The 17,626-nt window shown below is 37.3% G+C and overlaps 1 protein-coding gene across 4 annotated transcripts in view; it reads left to right on the plus strand.

The window, feature by feature from the left end:
• LOC114480636 (interferon-induced very large GTPase 1-like) overlaps positions 1 to 17,626 on the plus strand; it is a 691,281-nt gene that overhangs the window by 307,687 nt on the left and 365,968 nt on the right. For 2 of the 4 annotated variants that reach the window (XM_028474953.1, XM_028474952.1), the window contains exons 29-31: positions 12,303 to 12,323; positions 12,638 to 12,678; positions 12,764 to 12,881. The exons of the other annotated variants lie outside the window; for them this stretch is intronic. In XM_028474953.1, the coding sequence (XP_028330754.1) occupies positions 12,303 to 12,323; positions 12,638 to 12,678; positions 12,764 to 12,881 (180 nt within the window). The remainder of the gene's footprint in view (positions 1 to 12,302; positions 12,324 to 12,637; positions 12,679 to 12,763; positions 12,882 to 17,626) is intronic. 4 annotated transcript variants of the gene reach the window in all.

Below are 17,626 nucleotides of genomic sequence, written 5' to 3' on the forward strand. Positions count from 1 at the left end.
GTAATAATTTTCCAAACAAAAATCAATAAGCCAGAAATAAAGTGCAACCTTTTGCAAAATGTAACATGAACCTTAAAAACAAAACATTTAAACATTGGAAGTACAAGGATGGAAATATTATGACAGCAGAACTTGGAACAAGACTGCAAATTGTTGCAACTATTTATTTATTTTTAATCTTATTTTAGTTCTCTTCTTAGGTCGTGTCGTGTTAGTGCACATGTGGCAATACCAATTTTCAGTATGTGGAGTTCCTGTTAGTCCTGCACAACTATAATGAATTGCTCAGAAATCTACATGTGTCCTGTTCTCAAAATACCAGTAATATGTTACACATTACACAGCCGTAAAATGTCCCATTTCTGTATTTTTTGGTTTATATGGGTTAATATACCAGTAATGTGTTTATATGCATGTTTATACCCTCAAAATTACCATGGAATTTTGGGTTTTACTCGGACCCCTCATCATCATGTCTCTGCAGAAGAAGACCCTCCGCTGCACCTCAGCACTTTAACAACTCACTAATTTCATAATTTAAATAAACTATTTCTACCTTTGTTTTTATTTATTTTTTTATTTATTCAGTTTATTTCCGACATGGTTACATTCACTTTTTTTTTTTTTTTTTTACATTTTTTGTACATGCCGAAAAAGGAGACGAGAGAAGCAGTTTGCTTATCTGGGTCCCGTCCCCTGTTTTACCATCGCAAATTTACATGGGTTTACATGTCTCTCTGGTCAAACATTCTTGAGTTGTTCTGAACAGTCCTTTCTTGTGTATTCTCATCTGTAGTCAGTGTTGTCTTGTTTTTATTCCTCTTCCTCTCTATCGTTGTTCGTGTTGGCCTTGTTCCCTGCCAGACGTTGTTAGCATTCCTCCAGTTCAAGAATAGTTCCTCTTTCGAAGTTGTTTGGAAGTTTTTTTCCCTTTTCATTCATAATGTCACCACTCGGGAATGTCTCTTTTGGACACACAAGTTTGCAGCTTGTTTTGTCTCTACATGAAGGTTAATCCAGCTGTTGTTAGTTCTATTGGCAGTGTTGTATTTTCCACTGTTAGATTTAACTTGTATAAACACATTATTATATCTTAGTTCATAAGCAAGGTAGTAATTTCATTGTATTATATCTTAGTTCATAAGCAAGGTAGTAATTTCATTGTACAGGAAAACATGTTTCTAACTGCACATATGACAATAAACACTTTGAATTTAAATTTAATGTAATCCTTAATCACCCCACCACCTAGCAATTGAAATGAATAAATGACAGACCTTTTTTACTCTTGGTTTCCACATTTAATTCAGTCTCCGTAAAAATAATCACAGTGAGTTTTGTTTCCAGTGTTTATATAGATCTGGGTCCATATCCATGATTACCATCAGTAATGTTGTTGTTTAGGTGGATCCTTCGTATTTTCCCAAGTCTTCCATCGTTTTGATGAGGATTGGTTTTCCATCCTCTTCTCCTAGTGGTATAATGTAAATCCTGCAGTTTCTTGTCCAAGTCTTCACAATTTTTCCTCCTTTTTTTATTTGGTGTGCCTTCCATGCAATGCTTGCATTTTGTTTCATCAGGTTTTCATTGATGTACACCTTCGTTAGCTTGAGTTTATTTCCTTGCTTCAGTAGTTGTCCTTTGAATTTCATATTCGTGAAGGTTATTTTTACAGCTCTGTTATCATTTTTCTTTGGCAGGAGATGGCAGGAGTTGATGTTGTCAGGGTTCAGGACAATGTCCTTCGACTCCAGGTAGTCAATGACCTGTTGTTCAATCGATTTCGTTTCTTCGTCACTCGAGTAGCTCCTGGGTTTTATCTTTAGGCCTGTGATGATGACATCTTTTTTGAATAATTTACAAAAAAAAAAAAAAAAGTTCACTGATGGTGACATTGAGATCAGTGAACTTTTTTTTATTTGTAAATTATTCACTGGAAGCTTCTCTGGTGGCGTGTGCAGTGGTTATTATTATTATTATTATTGTATGAAGACAACATTACTGCAGCTCTGCACATCATTGTTGTCCTGTTAAAGTATTTTTATACAAAGACTTAAAAACAATCTGAAATTAGTGATGACTCAAGTAAATCACCTTTATTATGCATTATAACAATCTGTTCCTTAAGTCTCTAAATTATTGAAACAATTAAAAACATCTAAAAAATAAAATTACAGAAAATTAAATAATCATTTAATATAAATTTCAATAAATAAGTGCATCCCATGTTGACTCTGAGCTTTATTCTGTCTGTTGTCTGTAGAAGTGATGGGTCTAGACCAGATGATGGAAACTAGGATCAGCTCATGGTTTTAATGTCCAGGGAGGGGCGTGTCCACTCTGCATGGACTTAAAGAAGAAGAAATAAAAGAAGAGTTAGATAATGTCATGTTCATCAAAAGGAAAACTGAAAGTGATGGAGATAAATATGCTCAGATGGACACAGACACACAAAGTTTAAACAAACACACAAATACTCTGTCCTAAACTGTCTCACACATTAAAAGCATCTATTTACACTTATATTAATGTACACAAAGACTAGCTCCACAAAATCAGAACGACATTTATTGATCCAGAAATTAAACTGATCTTACCTTTATAGGCTCAGTTTCCTCCTTTGTTTTCAAATCCCTTTGAACCTCCATCCATGGTGGTTTTCATCGTCAGAGAGAGTCTTTCATTTTTAATAAATCCACCGTTATTTGGTCTGTTTTAATCTCTTTCTTTCTCACTCACTTGGTTCTCTCTGTTCCTTGTGTCGATTTCATCAAAACAAAGCAGCATCTTTAATGTTTCCGTTACGTGTGAGTAAAATTACCGCAATGTACCGACACTGGCTGTAAAGAGCAACTTATTATCTTTCATAAACTGGTGGAATTTTTCCGATAGAGTAAATAGGAGCAGAGTTACGGTCATTTAAATTAACGTGATGCGTTCAGGGGCCCTGGGAAACCCAGTCCATGAAAAGAGCACGTGTCTGGGTAAATCTTGGTTTATAGTTACCCTACGCAACAGAAAATATGAAATTAACAGAATGTACTGTCAACAACAAACCCAGAGTCGCTTAATGGTGACGTAACGCCTTACGTCTGTCATAAATTAACGTGATGTGTTTCTCTGTGGGAACCGAGTTGAGCTGGTGATCACGTCAGTTCTACCCTGCCTGAAAAGGGACAGGGAGGGGAATAACCTGCACCATTCTCTCCGGCAGCTTGACTGCGTGGACTCTTAAGAATAATTTGAAGACTTCAGAAAAGTCTTTGGTTGAATGAATTTGAATTGGATTTTTAACTTTTATTATCCTTTTCTCCTTTTATGATGCTGTTTCAGAAGAAGAACTCTGAAGCGTTTCCATTAAAACAGAAGAAAAAGAACCAGAACCAAATCTCAGCAAAAAGAGCTTCAAAAAAGAAAAGGCGGCGATGTGATGGACCAAGAACTGGGAGGACAGATGTGGGCAGTACAGTCCATCAATTTTACAGCAGTCCCACAGTGTTTGCACATGCACAGTGTGGGAGTTTAAGGTAAGCTGGTTCCTGGCAATGCATCAACAGTGTGATATTCTCACGAGGGGCGAACAGGATTTCAAACATGTTTGATTTTCTTGTAACCATACGATTGCTGATTGGGAGCTGGTCATGAGGTGTTAATCGCTTCTTGTGACCCCAAGTATACTAACATATCGCTGACCTGTTTGTTCACAAATGTTGTCTATCTAATATCTGGGGCGCCACAGAGCACACTATGTTCACACTGAGGTTAGCTTGCACCCAGGTGGACTCTATTTACTAATTAGGTGTCCTCTGAAGGACTGGGCTGCTCTGGATTTTATTTAGAACAATCAGGGTAAAGGGTCAGAATACTATTGTACGCCACACTTAGAATATAAATACAAAACATTTATCATTTTCATTCCACTTATACCATAATTACCATGATACTAATAACATAATTACAAAATAGAGGGATAAAATAACACTTTTCCTCATTTTCCAGTACTGAAGTTTACATTGTAAAGTGAGACAGTTCATATGTTCAGGAATTCCCCTGATATGAGGAAATATTTAAGTAAATTAATTTCTAGATCTGAACAAGTTTTTAATGATATACTGTAGTAAAATACCACATTGTTCAAATGTAGATCAAATATTTTATATGTAGTACTAAAAAAAATGGTTTTCTGTTCAAACTGTTTTTAGTAATACATTCTAAAGAAAATGTCATCATTAAAAAGGATATAAAATGAATATGGTGTATAACACAGTGCTTTGTTCAACACATATATTTTTAACAGGAACATTTAGAAACTTTTAGGCCAAACTTGTAAAAATGGTGGAGGATCACTTTGTTTCTCAGAACTGAGTAAACTAATGACCTTATTGAAGAAACTCTCATTCTCTCAGCCACAGCCTTTATGCAGAGCCAGTGGTAGTACCAGCGTGATGGTAGCAGGGAGAAGTTTATTATGTACTGAGTTGTAAAACCATTCGATTTTGCACGTTACACTGCACATTTTTCAAAATGCATCAGATTTTTATGATGCAGTGAAAAGAATCTGATACATCAATATATATGATGTAAAAGCTAATGTTGCATTACCTTAAGTTTACTGAAAAAGATAACGATAGTGGCTATGGTTTTACAAAACAAAACAATTGTGCAATCACATATTTTAGAACTGTAATAATAAAGTAATATTAATTAATGATAAAGACAAAAACAACTAAAAAAGCCAAGAACATTCTAACACACTGACAAAGTCGAAATATTCAGTGTAAAATAATTTCTAAATCTAAATGTTTTAAATATGTAGTAAAATACTTTATTGTTCAGATTTAGATACCTGTGATTTAATGTTTTGTAGATCCACTGGGATCTGTACTGTCATCGAGCACCTTTTCATTAATTATTTTTATTGTTTATTAAATGTTAAGATAGTTCTATACATGAGATTTCTAACCACAATATATTTTCAGTTATTTGCACTCAAACAAAATGTTATTAATAATAGGTTATTAAGCCCTGACTTTACTGGTTCGGCCCATTTAATAACAATGAACTAAAATTACTTTTACAGCCTTGATGTCAATCAATCATCCACAACTTAAAGAATGTATTATTTTCATTACTTCCTCACAACCTCAATCTGTATAAAGAAAATACAAAATGTAAATCCTTTTATTTAGAATTGCTTTCAGTTTCAGTCTGAGGCCAAATATTAAGGAATAAGAATGTACAGCAAAACAAAGACCTCACCTTCAGCATCATTCTGTCAGCAGTCACTCCCTCACTGAGTTTTTATAGAGCTGAACAAACAACTGACAAAGACAACTATGATAATTGCAAACAAGGCTGTAACTTTGCAAAATAAGGTAAAAACATATCAAATTAATCCAAACAAGGACAAATAATTTAGTTTGTGATAATAAAACACATTTTGCATCAATATGTTGGAGCAAATACAGCACAATGACAGCAGCACCAACCTGAAATGTGAGGACCTCTTTTCACAAAAACAGGCTTTCTATGAGTCACTGATATAAGTGAACTGAAGTCAAAAGGCTTAGCTTGATGTTTCTGTAGATACTGCAAAAGACTGAGTAGAAATACATTTAATACATAAACTGGGAATGTTGTTTCCTCTGATTCTGTAGTTCAAAGTTATAAAAACAGAATAAAGGAACTGAGGAGAAATAAGTAACAAACTGGGATGAGATTTAGACATCTAGCAAGATCTATAGATAGCAAGCAATAATAATAAATACATCAATAAAACCAATAGATTTCACTACAATGGCTCTCAAAATGAAGAAATTACAGCAAAGTTGAAACAACACCAGACAAGATACATACAATGAGTCAGAAACATTGATTATAATAATACTAACATAAGATATAAATATACATGAAAATATAAGCATACAGGTATTTACAAGTATAGTCAATGATGAACCAATCAAAATCAAGGTGATAAAATGATCAGTTCTTCATCTCGTCCAGCAGTTTACTGGTGAAAAAGCAACCTGTTCATGGTGTCATTTTTGAAGATCGTCTTCACATTTTCATAGTTTCTGGAGATGTAATCTGTCCATACACAGAGACAATATGAAAACAACTAACTTTTAGTTGATTGAAGTAAAGCATGTAATCCAGAAAACTCGAACTTGAAACCCAGTGAGGCCTCGGGACTAGTTATTGACTTTTAACTGATTAACCAGTATGGTAGATACATTATTTATCATCTAGTCCAGGGGTCTTAAAGTGTGGGAGTATGAGTCCTATTGAAGGTAACTTAAGGCAGGAGGACAGAGAGAACTGAACAAAATGTTTTCAGGTCTGGTATATAAAGACAACACCTCAAACATACAAAACTATAAAGGTTAAACTTTTATATTTTTATGAACCTAATACATGGTGAACAAAAGAAAGTCAGGGAAGGATGATGTTTTTACAAAGAGGACAACTGTCTATCTACTCATTATTTACTATCAAAGGAGAGCACACAAAAAAATCAACCACAGACCTGATAATCTTGTATGTTTTTTTTAAATCTACCTTATGACAGTATTGGCTGACAGCTGGGTCTGACATTTGTCTCCACCCACACAGGAATATATTTATTACACACAACTCTAGTCACACAGTTGATTATTGTCTCCAACAACCAGCAAGGATATTTTTATTGTATAATGTAGAGTCAACCAGAAACCTCTTCAATGAAAGGACCACTGACCACAGAGGAATTCTCTCTTTAAGGTACATTTATAGATATTTGAATTTAGGGCTTTTGAGATGCAAAACAGTATATTTTAGAGCCATAGATGAATTCTTTACCTTCAAAACATAGACCTCGATCTTGAGTTTCTCTGATATCTAATCTCAAAACATTTATATTCATGAAAGTCTGTGTGTGTGTGTGTGTGTGTGTGTGTGTGTGTGTGTGTGTGTGTGTGTGTGTGTGTGATGCGCGCATCTTTGTTTATCACTATTCTCAATGCTATACTGCTTAATTTTCAGACCCTCAGGAAATTGCAATGTTGCGATCACAACTTTTAATGCAAATTCAGTTAATCCCTACAAATTCTTTGTGGCCCTTTAATTCTGTCCAATCACTGCAACATTTACGCTATTTTGACCAATCTGACTAAGCCCACAGTATATCAGGTGTTGCAACAAATTCCGTGACCCAACAAAAATGTTTTGGGTGTGTTCACATGAACGGGTGTGTTTAATTATCTCCTGGCTGCTCTAGAAGGACTTTTAAAGATTATACGGTATACGCTTCAGCATATAAGCAGGTTTTGGGTTTAGCCTTAAAGGTAGAGAGAGTAGCAGCCTCCCATACTGAGACTGGGAGCTGGTTCCAAAGGCGAGGAGCCTGGTAGCTGAAAGCTCTTCCTCCTGTTCTACTTCTAGACATGTTAGGAACTTCTAGAAGGTCAGCAAACTGAGAGCGGAGTGATCTGCCTGGACGATAGGGCACTAACAGGTCTCTAAGATATACAGGAGCTTGATCATGTAGAGCTTTGTATGTTAGCAGGAGGATTTTAAACTCCATTCTAGATTTTACAGGAAGCCAATGAAGGGAAGCCAATACTGGAGAAATATGCTCTCTCCTGTTAGTAACTGTTAGTATTCTAGCTGCAGCATTCTGAATTAACTGGAGACTTTTTAGTAAGATATTGGGACATCCTGAAAGTAGAGAGTTACAATAATCTAGTCTAGATGTAACAAATGCATGGATTAGTTTTTCAGTATCACTCTGGGATATTTCTGATTTTAGAGATATTACGGAGGTGGAAGAAAGCTGTCCTTGAGATTTGTTTATTATGAGAGTTAAAAGATAAGTCAGTATCAAAGATAATGCCTAAGTGTTTTACTGTGGTGCTGGATGACAGAGTAATGTCATCCAGAGACACTGGAATCACTTTGGTTTTATCCTGGTAAGAAGGAGAAAGTTACAGCTTATCCAGGATGTGATGTATTTAAAACAAGTCTGGAGTTTTAATAACTGATGATTTTCATCTGATTTCATTGAGAGATAAAGCTGTGTATCATCCGCATAGCAATGGAAATTTAAATCACGTTCTCTGATAATGTTACCTAGTGGAAGCATATATAATGAATGATAGAGCTTGCAACTAAAATCACTAGGAACACAAACACAGACAAAAACATACAACTTAGGAAATGTTGCAAAGGTTGGAAAAAAAAAAGCTAAAACTCTGCTCTGCTGTCTGAATGGGAAACAAACACTGAGGATAATCTAACTCAGGGAGGGTAGAGTGAGTGTGGTTGTTTTCTATACAATTCTCATAATTCTACATACTGCAGCTTTAAAGTGCCCAGAATTGATACATTTATATGATAAATTAATCCTGGGTTTTTTCATACAATGTGTTAGCAACGTGTTTGTGTATCTTGTTGTATTGAAGTTTCTTTAATGGATCAGGACATTTGAATTTCTGCAACCTTACACTGAAATAAAATATTAATTGCTAATCTCCTGCTATGTTCAGAAAAAAGCGGTTTGAAATGCTGAATAGAACAAAATAAAGACGACTGTGTACAACCACAACAATGGTAAAAAAAAAAATTCTGTTATATTTTTTTATCATAAATGTACATTGTTTTTTTTTTTTTTCTCTTAAACACCTTTTCCTCCTCTCTCCCTTTTTTTTTTTTTTTTTTTTAAATTTTTTTAATAAAAAGGAATTAGAAGATGATTCTTCCTCAAGCCTTGAGTCAAGGATGAGAGGTAAAGTGTTTGGAGGACGAGGACCCAAGCACAGAGGTAAGGAGGAGGCAGACAGGCAAGGCAGGAGTTGTGTCTGAAGTTATTAGAGAAAACTAAATCCATAAATGCTAAGAAAACCAAAACCTATCAGGGCCACCACTCCCACAGGCAGAACACACACTGTGCGTTGAGCATCATCTTCCATGGGGGTAGAGCCAGCATACAAAGTTTTGCCGCTGTAGGCAAAAAATCATGATGACATCTCTCTATTTGCAGTGTATCATGATACTAACACCACACAGATACCAATATGAATGTATAGAATGACCTAATAGATTACACCCAACAACACAATATTCACAACTGTAGCATCACATTACACTTTCAACAAAATAATTAACTCTTACCCTTTCTTAGGGAGGGCTGGTGATGGTCACGATTATGCAATAAATAAATGTATTTATTTCACTGCAATAATAAAACAATTAAGAGATGAGATCAAACTCTGTTTTAAGATTTAGACGCTTCTTAAGTAATTCTTGAGTAGGGTTAGAGGCGCACTCTGGATCAAGGTCACCAATAGAAGATGTTAATTCTGTGAGTCTGGCATTTTGTTTCTTGTTGGAGTGAAAAGAGAATGAAATAATCTGCTCTCTAAGAAAAGCCTTTAGTGACTCCCAGAGTAATGAATTAGCAGTGGATTCATTTTGATTAATGGCCAGGAAGTCACGAATAGATTTTGAAATGAATTCACAAAATGTATTGTCTGCCAATTATAAAGAGTTAAACCTCCAAAGAGGGGGTGTAGGTTTATACATTAAAAACTGAATATCTAGATGCAAAGGAGCATCATCAGATATTAAAATATTTGAATAATCAGAGGAAACGACACACAAGTTGAGTCTATTGTCTACAAAAAAATGCTCTATTGAATATGACTGATGCACTGGGGAAAAGAAGGAAAAACTTATTCACCAAGGGATGACGGGATCTCCAAGGGTCAACCAGACCAGATTGGGTCATGAAGTCAGAAAAAGATCCAGTGCAGGGTCAAACACACAATTCAAATCACCCCCAAAAAATCAACAAATGAGTGTTTAAATAAGGAATATCACTAAGTAATCGGTTAGAAAAATTTACATCATCAAAGTTTGGCGCATAAACATTAACAAATACCACTTTTGTTTGCATAAGTATGCCTGCTACTATAATATATCTACCATCCTTATCAGCAAATAATCTCAGTAGATCCTTTTATTAAACATAATTGCAACACCTCGAGCTTTAGAGTTGAAATTAGAGTGGTAGGTCTGACCTGCCCAGGGAGACTGGAGCCTGTAATGATCTTTAAGTCTAAGATGGGTTTCCTGTAAAAAAAAATTATGTCAGAATTAAGCCGTTTTAAATGACTAAAAACCCTTGCCCTTTTGGTTGGACTGCCCATGCCACGTATATTCCATCTAAGAAAACGAATTGGCTTGCCCAAGTGATGGGATTTAAGTTAGAATTAAACATTTAAGTGTGAATGAATAGTAAAAAGGATAATTTCCAAAGTTAACTGAAAAGAGCCAGGACGGAATATTTCAAAACTTAGTACTTGAAGGCAAAATAACTGTGTGCAAAAGAGCCCTATTGATAGCGAACATGGACAAATTTGGTTATAAAGCTTAAAATATAAACATAACAAAACCATCAAGTCAACAATATACATAACAAAACCAGCAGCATGGAGCTCTGTGGCTCTACTGATAGTACTGCACCGTAATTATTGGATACATCAGGCAGTGTTTATCTTCTTGGCGTAGGCCATGGCGTCCTCTGCTGAAACAAAGTTCTTCACCACCCCACCGTGACTGATCCGAAGGCGGGCTGGAAAGAACAGGCCATATCTCACCCCCTCCATCCCGCGCAGCTGCCTCCGAACATCGTTAAAGGCAGCCCGGGCCCGGGCCACCTTTGCAGTATGGTCGGGGAAGACGGAGATCCTTGCACCGCCAACAACAATATGTTGAGCCTCTCTCGCGTGCCGTAGCACATCCGCACAATCACCGTAGTAATTAAACCTGGCAATGATGGGACGCGGTCTATTATCCCCCGGTCGTGGCTTAGGGTGAGTGTTTCGGTGTGCATGGTCCAGAAGTGGCTCCTTATCCAACTTGAATGCCTGCATGAGGAGAGCAGCGACGGTGGTAGTATCCGCAACCACTTCCTCCGCGACGCCAACGAGCCTGATATTATTCCAACGTGACCTAGACTCCAGCTCATCGCACTTACTCTCCAGCCTGGAAACCTGGGCTGCTAAACTCGTTAGCTTGGTGTTGAACTAAACAACATCATCCGTGCAGCCAGAGAGTGACACCTCCATGTTTCCCACAGTACCTTTGAGCGTGGCTAGCTCGGTATGCTTTATCATTTGCAAGTTGCATTTTCACCGATTGTAAGTCAGTTTTTATCGTAGCCAGGCCGTAACCCAATGCAGCTCGCATTTCGCTTTTAAAGATAGCCACAACGTCTTGTCTTAAAGACGTTAATATCTCCAGTTTCAGTGCATCCACGTTGCGAGTTCCAGTCGAGGAGGCGGAGTCCTCAGGTGAAGCAGACGCACCGGAGCTCGTGGTCTTAGTGTGCACTGCAGGCCGCGTCTGCCGGGTAGTTTTCCGAGGCTCAGTGGAGTCTTTCTGCATATTTACTCGGTCAAAAGTTGCAAACTACAAAAGTCAGTTCCAAAACTCATTGTGGCTTCAAAAATATTTAAAATAATAGGCCAACAAAAAGGGATTTTAAACAAAGCCTGCGGGAGCTTCTACCCACGTGTCCTACTCCATTCCCTGCTCTCTAGCGGCCCCCTTATATGAATATTTAAAAAAAAAAAGACGTGTAGTATTTCTTATTTATAAGCTTTGACCAACACAGTGGTAGAAACGAGGTGTAGAAACACATAAAATGGGAATTAATATAAAGTATAGATAAAAATAAAAAAAATAAAGCAAGAAAAGTGCTGATGCGCTTGCGTGCGCGTCAGTTGAGCAGATGTGTCTGCTTGTTAAGTTCTGTGTATCGTCCGACACCGGGACCGGGACAGGTAGGGAGGTTTATGTTTACAGTGCAGGTAGTTAAAGTACAGTTCTCCAAAATAAACACAGCCTGTTGTTTCTGCGTGGGTCCACTTTTATTGTGGGTGAGGTCTCCAGGATTTAACACCAGAGGAGAAGCTGCCTGATCAACAACCATGTTTAGGAGATGAAAACAAGAAAGGTTTCATCAAAAGAATTACAACATCCACTAAGTTTGTGAATTTTTTATTGAGGAGCCCACAGTCACTTGACCTGACGTCAGCCCAATGAAAAGACTGGGCGGAACAAATTACAAGCATTTTAAGGACTCTCAGCATCGAAAATGAACTCCAAAGGGGTACCTCGTGTGTCGAACACCTACGCTAAGGGGTCCTGACCAATCGTCAATATGTGATGAGTTGGGGAAGAGAATGTGTTGCTAATTTTGACTCTGAAGACTTAAGGATCCTTTATAACCTCAGTCATTACATGTGATACTGACAATCAAGAGAATACTGCAGATATTAAAGGTCAAGGTAATCAGTTTAAACATGCAAAATGTCTTAACTTTCTCTGTACTGGTTGTTGAACAGTGTTTGTGTCATAATAATGTAAACAACAGGTAATCTTGATTCTGTAATCCTGATCTTGTGGTATCTGGATAGAATGATCGTAGTTTGAAAAACCTAGGACAAAATCCACAAAATCACTTTAATCTGGAATTGCAAAAAAAGGGGATTTTTTGAAGCCAGATCATTTTTATCCAGATTACACCTTTTAAAAAACTTGGCCCTGGTGCAGACTTTTCAAAGGGTTTTAATAATGATTTTTCTTATATGTTCAGATAAGGACGAAGGTTCAAAGGCCCAATTCCATGCTACAGAGGTAAATAGTTTCTTTAAACATGTTACAAAATGTTACCAGTTTTCTCACTGTATAAAATGTAATTTTGTGTCCCACATCTATGAAGGGAGTCGGCGCCGGAAATGTCTCCGCTAATCTTCATGCTGATGACCCAAAAGATCCTCTTTCACCTCCATCTTCTACCAGTGATGCTGACAGTCAACTCATTGCTACAGATGTTAAAGGTCAGCTTGGTTTTATTCAGTTTAAACATGCAGAATTGTCTGCATTTAATTTGCAGTGGTTGTTAAATATTTGGTTTCCTATCAAGTGAGACACAGCAGGCTGTAATGTCTGTGCATTATTTATTATAGACCAGACTCACAATAACGTACTTCACAGTATCAGGTTTATTGTCTGAAGGACATGTTGACAAACTCACTGAAACTGTAACTGATGTTACCTCCCAGATCCAATAGATGTCACTGTTCTGCCATTAATGTGCAAACATCACACAGGCCACAAAGCAGCACTGTGTGATTTTTAATCAGTGTCACTGACTCAATACAAACACACAGTTTTAAAAAAATTTTCATGTCAATGTAAAAAAAAAAAAAAAAAATCTAATCTAAACTAATTGTTTTTTTTAGTGTGTTAATATGTTTTATTTAGATGTATCATGTCATGTTCAGCCCAGCATAAACTGAACACATTGAAAGAAAGTGACAATGTGAAATTATTACACATGGAAATATCCTGAATCTGAACATGAAAAAATGTCAGAAAAAAAAACAAGAAATGGATAATTTGTCTACTCAAAGTTGCATTTCCATCCTCTGTTTACAGTGACACCAATGGTTTATTAATGAACCTTTTTTTAATCTTCTTGGAATTAACTTATATTCACACAAAAGCCAAATCTATTAAGACTTTCACATAACAGTAACTCCATTGTACATCATCAAACTAAAGACACAAATGTATCTAAAACAATTCATAGTGAGTGTAATTTATCACATGATCTGATTAGCTCCTGATATTAAGCAGATTGTATATTCTAAGAGATCTATTACTATCCAAAATTTCAGTTTCCTATGTGGTGTAGTTCCTGAGATATTGGAAGCTGAAAATGGAAGAAGAATTAGAAAGCGCAAAAATCAACATTTACCCCCTCACTAAATTGGCCATATCTCAAAAAGTATTCATCTGATCAAACAAAAAATGTTCAGTGTGCCTAAGACATGGATCGACCCTGCTCTACCTATTCATAATGGTAGTCACAGAAAGGTGTTGTGACAAATTCTGTAACAAGTGAAATTTCTATCTACAACTCGTGCTTAAATTCAATACCATTTGTTAAGTTTACTTCTCCAGAAATCAACCATTGTGTGTTTTGGACATATCATTTGCAAACTGACAGTTCATCTGACGTCACAGAATGCTAAAAATTACGATAAAGTAAATAAAGATTACAAACAGACCAGGCATCATTGGTCACATTTATTGCCGGGTCTCAGGATAGTTTTTTTTTCCATTGAATGAGAAGACTGTGCTTTATAGAAGCACAAGGTCAAAAACATCACCGCTGAACCGGGCTGCTTTACAAGGAGCAGTGAGGTTCCACTCACTGTGGGCTGTGATGAGCATTTATAGGAGGGGCGGGGCCAACAGTGAAAGTCGGGGACGCGCGATGGTCACAATAATCCGTCTCAGCCAATAGCAAAATTCAACCCTGAGAGGGCAGTGACTGACATTTTACAACAAAATACGCTAAATACGCAAAATGAAAATACTTTTAGTAAATGTGAAGATTGGGACAAGGATTAATAAACAGCACTACTTAATACCCAAATGTATCAGAAAAAGTCGGTTTGGGGTATAGATACTATTGAAGTCGAAGAAACATTAGTTAAAATGTATGCAAAAGAGCAGAGCGGAGCTCACAGAGGAATTTATTTACTAAACATGAACTTTTTCTTCTGAGTAATGATACGATACCTCAACATCAAACTATCATTTACCATCTGACTCTGGCTCTGAGGTAATCATCTACTGCTTTTTTATTTGCTGGCTCAATTGGAAAGCTAAGTAGCAAGCTAGCTAGCTACAAGTAGCAAGCTAACTAGCTGAAGAATGGCTCTTTCCACAAAAGAATACAGCAGTCTTCTCCAAAAGATTACTGAACTGGAGACTACAGTGCGAGGAATACAAGTAAACATTGAGGTTAATGGACACTGTGGATATGATAATGATACGACTGTTTCAAAACAGCGGAGTGGATAAAGCTAACTTGCTACCAGCCCGTGCTAACAAAGCTATCCGACCTAGGGAGGATAAGCCAACAGGTGCGAGTCCTCCCTGGTATACTCTGGGAGCTAAGCCTAAGAAAAAGTCATATCCACTTCAAAGGCTAACGGGCCGAGCAAAGCGCCCTGATATCAATAATGAGACGGACTGGCCTGCACTGGCTTCGCAGACTGCAGCCTCAACATCAACTCCCTTGTCTGCCCAGGCACAAAAGTGGACATCTGTTAAAGGCAGGAGTATCAACAAGTCACAAACCCAGTTTCATGTAGAACTGGGTAATCGATTTGCCCCACTGCTGAATGACCTAGGATCTGGCTCTAATGAGGTCAACACACAACCTTCTGGAACTGCGAAGACTGAAAGTGCTTCAGGAAAACAAAAGCGACATGGTAGGCCAAAGCAACAACCTCACACATTGATAGTGGGAGACGTTTCTGTTAAAGATGCTCAGAAGATGTTTAGCAGCAACGTGAAAGTGATCTGCTTACCTAATGACACAGTATCAGACCTGGCTGACAAAATCTTGCATATTGTTGCAGATTACCCACATTTGAAAAATGTTGTTATTCATTTTGGGTTAAATGATTTAGCCAAGGAGGAGTCTGAGGTGTTAAAGCAGGATTTCACCCATCTGCTCAAAACTGTGAGCTGTTTACGGCCTAAAGTGTTCATCAGTGGCCCGATACCTCCAGTCCGCAAAGGAGATCTGAAATTCTCAAGGATTTACTCTTTGAATAAATTTTTGTCTTCGGCTTGTGCTGCCCTTTCACTAAATTTTATAGAAAATTTTCCTATTTTTTGGGAACGTCATCATCTTTTTAGAGCAGATGGACTGTGTCTAAACAAGGCAGGAGTAAAACTCTTCACATCCAACTTGTTTTACTTCACCAGTCACACTGCTATCAGTTCTGATAAAGACAGAGGACAACATGTACCATCGAGAACAAAACAACAAGGAAAGAACATGGAGTCGATGAGATTCCAGCAACAAATCAAAATCGCCAAAATGAAGAGGTCAACCCAACCCCCACATCTCAGGTCCCACCTGCTTCACCCCAAAGTTCACCTACTTCCACCTCATCCAGCTTCTCTTCTACCCCTGCCTTCTTGGATTTAACTGCCCAGATGAACGAGCTGGTTCTGGCTGGCACAAGACTGACACCCCACCCTTTACCCCACCATGGTCCTGTCTTATCTCCTCTAAAGAACCAATCTGCACCACCCATCCCTCCTCGACGATACCAGGCCCAGGATCACTCTTCTCCTCAGGCCAGCTGTGTTCATCTCAGAGCGACACAGGTCTGATGTGTGCTGGGTCCAGACTGCAATATCTCTATTTTTAGGAACAACCAGAAAAAGTCAGGGCCTTATGGAGTTAATGCAGCTTCTTTAATTCCTGTGGTGACAGGTAACACAGGTAAAATTGTGAAATTAAAGAAAAGCAAAAAGCTTTATAGAGATAAAAATTTGACTCCTATAACATGTCATCCAAAAAGTCCACCAGTGTCTCCAGTAAAGTCTTTAAAATGAGCTCTTCTTAATGTTAGATCTCTTGTTAACAAGTCACTACTAATTAATGATAGTATTTTGACACATCACTTGGACTTTTTATTTCTTAATGAAACATGGTTGAATGATGGTATCAGTAATACTATTCTCAATGAAAGTGCACCACAAGACTTTATTTTTCTAAATAAGTGTTGTACTTGCAGGAAAGGTGGTGGAGTTGCTGCCATTTTTAAATCAATATTTCAGTGCAAAGAAATAACATTTGGTGATTTTATCTCCTTTGAATATATGTCATTCTTACTGAAGGGTGATTCAAGAGTTCTGTTCTTAGTCGTTTATAGACCCCCAAAATATTCTGGAGAATTCATGGATGAGTTTGCTGAACTGCTGTCAGTTGTATGCACTGAATATAACTTTTTAATATTAACAGGTGACTTAAATATTCATGTAGACAATAACATGGACAATACTGCCAAAGAACTGTATGCTTTAATGGATACTTTTGGTCTTACACAACATGTGACTGGTCCGACACACACTCAAGGTCACACTTTGGATCTGGTTATCTCTAAAGGTGTTGATATCTCTGCTGTTGATGTAAGAGACTTAGCTCTATCTGATCATTTCTGTCTTTTTTTACCTAGAGACTGTAACATCTGTTCCCCCTAGTTATGTGTGTTTAAAGAAAAGGTACATAAATGAGAACACAAGTGCACAGTTTATGGAAGCCATAGCAATGACACCAACATTGAGTGCTGAGACAGTTGATGATCTTCTGGATGAGTTTAATACAAAAGTCTGTAATGTCATAGAGGTGGTGGCTCCAATCAAAATTAAGAGAAAACCAAACACACAGAAAACACTTTGGAGGAGGACTGAGATAATGCAGAAGAGCTGAGCGTAAATGAAGATCAACAAAACTCCAAATTCATCTAGAACTATACAAAATAAGTCTGCGAAAATTCAATGATGGCTAGTTCAAAGCAAGGCAGCAATACTTTTCTGTAATTATTGCCAAAAATGTCAACAACTCTCGCACGTTGTTTTCTGTAATTGAAAAGCTCACAACCCCCCCAGATCAGATAGCCCCTGAATTACTGTCAGCTGGAAAATGCAATGAATTTGCTGTATATTTCAATGAAAAAATACAATCAATAAGGTCAAACATCAGAAC

The sequence above is a fragment of the Gouania willdenowi genome, chromosome 18 (genome assembly GCF_900634775.1).
Source record: "Gouania willdenowi chromosome 18, fGouWil2.1, whole genome shotgun sequence".
In the NCBI taxonomy this organism is placed as follows: Eukaryota; Metazoa; Chordata; class Actinopteri; order Blenniiformes; family Gobiesocidae; genus Gouania; species Gouania willdenowi.